The 8,214-nt window shown below is 33.0% G+C and overlaps 1 protein-coding gene across 1 annotated transcript; it reads left to right on the top strand.

The window, feature by feature from the left end:
* The first annotated feature begins 2,875 nt into the window (after positions 1-2,875).
* Positions 2,876-6,330, top strand: LOC127107809 (F-box/kelch-repeat protein At1g55270). Its single transcript, XM_051045134.1, has 3 exons — positions 2,876-3,180; positions 3,272-3,487; positions 4,754-6,330. Exons 2-3 carry the CDS (start codon positions 3,425-3,427, stop codon positions 6,002-6,004), a joined length of 1,314 nt encoding a protein of 437 aa, XP_050901091.1. The 5' UTR covers positions 2,876-3,180; positions 3,272-3,424; the 3' UTR covers positions 6,005-6,330.
* Positions 6,331-8,214: the final 1,884 nt, after the last annotated feature.

Below are 8,214 nucleotides of genomic sequence, written 5' to 3' on the forward strand. Positions count from 1 at the left end.
GCAGACGACTTCATATCCAAAGCCTCCACCCAACATAAATTACGGGTAATAATAAATCCAATTTTGCCCAATTTCAAAGTCGATTTAGACAGGTTCAGTTTTATCGAGTTCGGGGTATTGCGGACGAGAATTAAATAAAGAAAGCATACACAAAGAACAAAAACTAAATCATACAAAATAACACTTATCTAGTAGAGATTGAAGGACATTTATATGGAGAGTCAAAAACCAAATCATAACAACAAAACAACAACCACCGCAAAATATAAACTATCAAGAAAGAAGTCAAAAAACAGAAAGTGAAACAGATAAAAATAAGTATCTTTCAAATTTGGATCTAGAACATGAAAAAGAAATTTAGAATATACTATAACAATATATAAAGAAAAAGTGACATAATAAAAATGAAACATTGAAAAGACAAAATAGAAAATGAGTTAAATAAAATTACACATATTCACCTTACAGTTATGAAAAATGCATCCAAATTTGAGTGTACGATAATAAATCACAACAACAACAACAAAAAGTTAGGAAAATCAAATAAATCACAAAACTTAGTAAACTAAACCATAAAACAAAATAATAGAGATGAAGAAAAACAAAATCAAGCCCGAAACATAGGAAAAGATGAAAAGTTACAGAAATATCTCATATTTTAAGCGAATGAGGAAACGGCGTTGAGAGAGGTGACAACATTAGGTGGTTCCCGTAACAACACCGGCAAGAGTGTCGTCGTTATGTAGTGGAAGAAAACGAATATGAGAGAGGTGGCGGACGGCTAAGGCAAACATCTCAAGATCTAGGGTGTTTTGAGAAAGAATAAGAAGAGAGATTTGAGTTTTGAAACTAAGAGAAGTAAAATAATGTTACAGTTTTGTAAAGTATAACCCTTCACCAATATAGAATTATGCATTTTGTTTTTATCTAGCGGGCGGGTTCGGTCACCGTTGGTTTGGATTAAATAAACCAGACCCACCCATGTAAACCATATGAACCCGCATGTTTGAATCGCAACACCTATTAGCCCAATTTAAACCACCCAAATCAAAAAAATCCGTCCAGATGGGCCATTTATTCCTGATCCAGCATGTCCTGTCCAACTCTAACCATTACATAGAAATGTTCTATTCTAATGAAATATGACTTAGATCGATTGAATTGTAATTAATTTGATTGAACGGATAAGTTAACTCGAAATCGGTAAAAATAAGCATGAGTTTGAATAGTGTGTGAAATGTAAATTCGTAAAAGTTCATTGAGTTTCATATTTAATGGATAACATATTAGTTTTATCCAGTTGAGTGGAATGTGCTTTTTTAGGATATGTGCCAAAGATATTCAATTTTGTAAAAGAGAGAACATGTACTTAAAATCATCACACACAATTTAGGTACGACGACGTAGTGAAGCATAAATAATTTTTACTTTTTTCAAAATCAAATTGAATCTCTAATAAATATCCACTATCCACCCCGATTTTTATGGGGAATTAAAATAAATTCAAATCCCGTTCCAAACATATTCAAATATCCCCGCCCATTCCCACCTCTAAAGTATAATCAATATTTTTAATATAAATAATTTTTTTCTTAATATTAAATTACAATACAAATAAAAAAGTAAAACAATATCAAAAATATCTAAACCTACATTTCAAATAATAAAGTAAAAACTAAAATATAAAAAAATTGACGGTGAATTAATATTTCAAATTATTAAAACTAAATAATAAAATACAAACAAATATAAATAAGACGAGTTCGGGATGAGTATTAATATCCTCATTGTCCGATCTATCTCCATATTTTATAATCTGAGAAAATTCAAACTTGAATTAAAATCCAATCAAAATGGATTTTTCCCGTAAAACTCGAGGCGTGTTCGGGTGGACATTCACAAATTTGGATTTTGTTGCTATACCTATGCACATTCAGCCAACTCCATCCAAACGATATATGGAATTGGAAAAAATTAATTAATATTAATTTTTATTAAATGTGTTGTTCTCATCGGTTACATGTTGTCCATGTTTTCATCTCTGATTAAATCTTCAGTCGATACTTCCCGATCTAAATTTCTAGAAGTGATTCATCTAATTGTGAGAAGAATTGATCATGTTAGTTACCGTTTTTTCTCCCGTAATAATTTGAACCATATAATTTTATCTTAGAGACGTCGTGATTGTTAATTTATCTTACACAATTTAAAAAGTGTTTTAAAATATCTTAAAGAGAATGAATTAGTATTCTATTTGATCCAATAATTTTTCTGTGACATAGATTCAAAATTATAATACAAAATATATATTTGTTTGTTTATATTTTTAAAAATAAATATCTTAATAAATAGAAATATTTTTCTCTTTTTTTCTTTCTAATCTCCTCGAAATCATTTTGTTGTCACTATCTTACGACATTCAAGCGTTTAATGCGTTTGTGATCGTTGAATCAAGATTAAATTATTTGAATTTAATATAGTTTTTTGTTTGTTTTAAAATAAAAATATTGAATTTAAAATTTTAATCATTTGATTTTAGAATTTAATCGAAATATACTGACAGTGTAAAATTTTTTTACACCGTCAGTTAATCCTAGACGTTGAATATTGAATTAAATTTGACTTTTATTTTAAAAATCTATAAAGTAATACAAACGAGTGATGATCATGAATTTAAATCTTTTTACACTTACTATGCATAGTAATTAATCTCTTAATTTGAATTGAAATATATTTTGAATATTCAGTGTGGGTAAAATTGGTATAGTCTCTTCCAAAATAGATTAAAGAAGGTGACAATAAAAGGCATTTGAAGCCATGTGATAACCATTAACCATTACAAGTACAATCTTCAAAATTCCACAAAAGGAAGATATTTGTGAGACCAATGCCCCAAAACAAACAAAAACTATTGACTTATTTTCCTTTCTTTCTCTCTCTTTTTTGCCTTCAAAGTTGGTTTAGTTTGACCCATCAACTGCAACACATTTATTAAAAGAGGACCATTGTCACAAGCTATGCGTCCTCTTAACGACACTTACACAATTTATTCATTCAACTCATTTTTAAGTAACTTTTTTTATTCATTTTCTCAAATCCCAAAAATTAAAATCACACAATTTTTATGAGGCAAAGATTTGTGGCTTCTTTCACAACAACGAAAGCTGCAAGTGGATGATGGTGAGACTCAGAGAGGTTACCCTTTACAAAGTTATTTTGAAAATTTGTCATTTTCTAATGACCCATTTATTTGTTTCTCTTTCTTTTGCAGTTTCGGTTGTAAAAGTTGAAGCTTTTCTCGTTTAGATAATGGATCGGGTTTTGAGTTTTCAAGGTTAGATTCGAAAGGGGTTGAGTTGATCTGCGTCAAGATGGTTAATTTGCTTTGAGAAATCCGTTTCTTTTACGAGATTTGGGTTTTGAGATGAACCAGTTAGTTGAAAGCTCTGCTAATTCTCAAAGGGTCTCTAGAGTTCAAGCTCCACTGGTAATTTCAGTTGATTCAAGGCACATTTGTTTTGGTTTTGCTTTACATGTTCATGGTTTTTGAGATGTCTATTGTTTAATTTTTTGGTGTAGTTTCATAATTCTGTCTGTGTGCGTTTATGAGAATTCAATTTTGTCAGAAGTAAAGACCTGAGCTGAATTTAGGTTTTGATTTCAGTTATATGGGTAAAATCCCTCTTTTATTTTTTAGGGTTCTTTGTTTTGGCTAAATCAAATTTTGATATTGCATATGAATCAATCATTCTTCTTCACTTGTTGTATACTTTATGGAGTGTGAGGATATGCAGTAGAGTACATATGAGCATATGTTTTTACTCTTTGTTCTTATTCACTTGTGTTTGGTTTGGGTGTTTCAGATAATGTTTTTATCTAGTTAAATTAAATTGTTTGTAATTAAACTATCTCGTCTTGCATAGAAGTTTATCAGGAGCATTAATGAATGACAGTAATTGTCAAAGACAAACATTGTTTGAACTTTTTTATACACTAGTGAGGCAGGAGAACATGGAACCTGGATCCTTTACCGCCTACTTTGCAGTGCAGCCGCTTGTAGACCGTTAGATTTTGAGGCATGTCTCGTTATCTAACGTCTATAGTCTGGTGCATGCTAAAACCGGCTGTGAAGGATCCAAATAGGATGGAATTTCCCACCTTACACAATGTATGCTGTTTTGCCTTCGCCAAATAGATATCCGCCAAACTCTCATTGATGTATTTTATGTGTTGGTAAGCTGTGTCACTTTTCCTACCTGCCTTTCCTTTTTCTGATATCCTCACCACTCTTTGAATTGACTACCTACCTAGCCCTCATAAACATTCATTGCAGCATTCTATGGGATACTTGTCATTTTTCACTCTGGAATGTCAAATCACATTGATGGTGATTGGGTTGTATCTGGTCACTTATTGTCAGTTTGCATCGCTTAGCATTGTTCTGAATTTTGTCATCTATTTTGAACTGTAATAATGTTAACTCTGTCTCCGCCTCTCTGTTTAAATATGTCTTAAACTATCATATGAGCTCTCAAGCTGTCGTGCTTCTACATAAATCTGAGTCTGTGATGGAAAATTCCGGTGTATGTATGTGTGCATATATGTATCAGCGGCTCGTTTTGGGAAGTTATTTGTATGGTACTTCATTTTTTTTCTCTTGCAGAAAACACCAATGCCTGAACTTTTAAATTCTTTAGATATCTATCTGGTACTTTGATACTTTCAACATATACTAACAAGTAAAGTTTCACAGGTGGACTCAGTTTCATGCTACTGTAAGGTAGATTCAGGCCTGAAAACAGTGGCCGGGGCAAGGAAATTCGTTCCAGGATCGAAGATATGTATCCAACCTGACATAAACCCGAATGCACATAGGAACAAAAACTTGCGTAGAGAGAAGACCAGAGTTCAGCCTCCTCTGCTACCTGGTCTTCCCGATGATCTTGCTATTGCTTGTTTAATCCGTGTACCGCGCGTTGAGCACAGAAAACTGCGTTTGGTTTGCAAGAGATGGTATCGCCTTCTGTCTGGAAATTTCTTTTATTCGCTCAGGAAAAGTCTCGGAATGGCAGAAGAATGGGTTTATGTCATCAAAAGAGACCGTGAAGGAAAAATTTCACTGCACGCTTTCGACCCAATCTATCAAATATGGCAATCCCTTCCGCCTGTTCCTGGCGAATATTCCGAAGCATTAGGATTTGGTTGCGCTGTTCTTAGTGGTTGCCATTTGTACTTATTTGGTGGAAGAGATCCGTTGAAGGGATCTATGAGGCGTGTCATTTTCTACAACGCTCGTACAAATAAATGGCACAGAGCACCAGATATGCTGCGGAAGCGTCATCTGTTTGGTTCTTGTGTAATAAATAATTGTCTCTATGTTGCTGGTGGGGAATGTAAAGGAATTCAAAGAACTCTTCGATCTGCTGAAGTTTATGACCCGAACCGAAACAGGTGGAGCTTTATCTCTGAAATGACCACAGCCATGGTTCCTTTTATCGGTGTTATTCATAACGGCACTTGGTTTTTGAAGGGTCTTGGGTCTAATCGCAATGTCATATGCGAATCCTATTCACATGAAACCGATACATGGACTCCAATAAGTAATGGAATGGTCAACGGATGGCGTAATCCTAGCATCTCACTGAATGGACAACTCTATGCACTTGATTGCCAGGACGGCTGCAAGCTCAAAGTATACGACGGGGCGACCGATTCCTGGAAGAAGTTCATCGATAGCAGGCTTCATTTAGGCAGTTCTCGTGCTCTCGATGCTGCAGCTCTTGTTTCACTTAACGGAAAGCTATGCATTATCCGCAACAATATGAGCATTAGTCTAGTTGATGTTTCAAGTCCAAACAAACGCGTCGAAAGCAATCCTCACCTTTGGGAAAATATTGCCGGAAAAGGTCCTGTTAGGTCTTTAGTTAGAAATATATGGTCAACTATCGCAGGGCGCAGTGGTTTGAAGAGTCACATTGTTCACTGTCAAGTTCTTCAAGCCTGAGATATCGACAAGTTCTCTGATAATACCGGGCTATACACAGTTAAGGAAATGAGTGGTTTTCAGATAATGTTTTGTAAAGATGAGGATTTTGGGAATAGAATCGAGGACACTACTTCGGAGTCATGAATAGGGAGCATTATAATGTAAATGTTGTTTCACACTAAGGCTCTGTGGCTCTCTTAGTTACAATATATATTTAGGTTTTTAAGCCATGGATTGTTGTTGTATATGATTTATTTGAAAACAAGATATCATAGTTTATTTCTGTTAGTAGGAAGAAGCTGTTCCAGTTTGAAGACTATATATGTGAACTTTGAATTACTGAATTTTTTTTCCTTGATTCTCAAAATTCTATCCATCATATGTATTCAAGTATTGCTCTCAATCTTAAGAAATAAGCAGATTGTTCATGATTGTTATAATAAGAAAAGAGCATTACCTTAACAAGTTGGAATGTTTTGAACTGTGGCTGATATAAGTGATTCTTGCGAGTATCTTGCCAACAGAAGAGCCATGGCTATTGGTGGAATAAGCCAAAAAGAGTAGTTTTATATTATATTTTCTTTAGTATGAATTCAGAGCTTTTTTGGTGTTATAATATGGAATTATTAGATTCTTCCATCTTTACTTTCCTCTGCTGTATCTTTTGGCATGGAGCAATTTTCAGAGTTGTTGCTGTAATTGTTTATATTTGGTAAATAGTGATTTTACCAAAGGATTATGAAGGAATAATATTGAATGAAATTGAATATTCTATTAATGAATATAGTATACAGAGAGACTAAAACATAAAGTAGTCACACTTTATCTTATTGTGTATGCATGTACATGATAGTAAAGTTAAACAAACTATTATCCTTATTGTGTATTAGCCCTAATGGGCAATCTTTCTATATTTCATCTGAAAAGATGATCTGAAAATGGTAGGTTGTCTTAGTTCTCCAAGATATCAAAGACTTGCATTGGCCAAAGATAGATTTTTGGAGTCAACATCAGTAAAGTCAAGAAACTGCAGTGAGGAATGTATGGGAAATAATAAACCTTTGCCTGAGCAATTTTTGAGGTATTTGATGACTCTGGTTGCTGCCTGATGATGGATAACAGAAGGTTTATTAAGAAACTGGCTGAGTTATTGTGTGATATATGTGATATCTGATGTGGTTGTGGTAAGGTGTATTAGTCTTCCTATAAGCCTTTATAGGCAAGAATGTCCTCAAAAGGAGCGCCAGATTCTTGCTTCAGTTTAAATGAAGAAATAGATGGTGAAAAAAATATAGTTTTAGGATTTATAGCCCAAAACACCTATGTCAGAAATGAGGTCCATGCAATTTTAATGAAGAAATAGATGGTATAGAAATATATTTATAGCCCAAAAAGCCTATGTTAGAAATGAGGTCTTTGGAGTATTTTCTTTGACAAATTGCTATTCCATGTTTAGAATTAGCAACCTCAATACTAAGAATATGGTCAAATTTGTTGAACATGTTTATCGGAATGATTTCGAATCTATTGAATTTTTACATGGACTGAACTAAAAAATCGAATGGGATTTTATATCAGCATTGTGAATATTTTTCTCTGGTTATTCTAAACAAATCTAAAATGAAAGCTTTTCTTCAATGGTGGAGTTCCCGAACCAAACATAGACCTATACTAAAATATTTGTCACAAATTATAAGTCACTTTATGATTTCAATACAACATTAATGACTTTTTTCCCAACATACTATTTATCAATTATTACTATTTATTCTTCCAATTTTTTAAATTTCTCTTTCATTTATAATAAATGAAGGATAATATTGTAAAATCATGTATAATTTATCTTTCTCATACAACAATCATTATGTTTCTTAATTTGCATAAAATATACAAAACGTCTTATAATTTGAGACGGAGGGAATACTTCCTAAAGAAGAAGAATTTATTCAAGAGGAAAAAGAATTTTTGGTAAGTTTACAATAATGTCATTTCTCATAACAACTTCCTCACTAAATTCAAGAATGTTTTTCAAAGCGCTATGACTAATAATATGTGAGAGAAAGAAAAACAATGTTAAGAGATTGAGAGAGAGGAAAGTGAGATATCTCACATTTTCTTGTGTGTTTAAAATTAAAGGGAAGACCTCTATTTAAAGACCAATAAATGGTTCATTTTAGGAAACAATCCATGAGGCAAATAAATGATCTAATCGATTACGAACATGCAAT

This window comes from Lathyrus oleraceus, chromosome 7 (assembly GCF_024323335.1).
Source record: "Lathyrus oleraceus cultivar Zhongwan6 chromosome 7, CAAS_Psat_ZW6_1.0, whole genome shotgun sequence".
NCBI classification, from domain to species: Eukaryota; Viridiplantae; Streptophyta; class Magnoliopsida; order Fabales; family Fabaceae; genus Lathyrus; species Lathyrus oleraceus.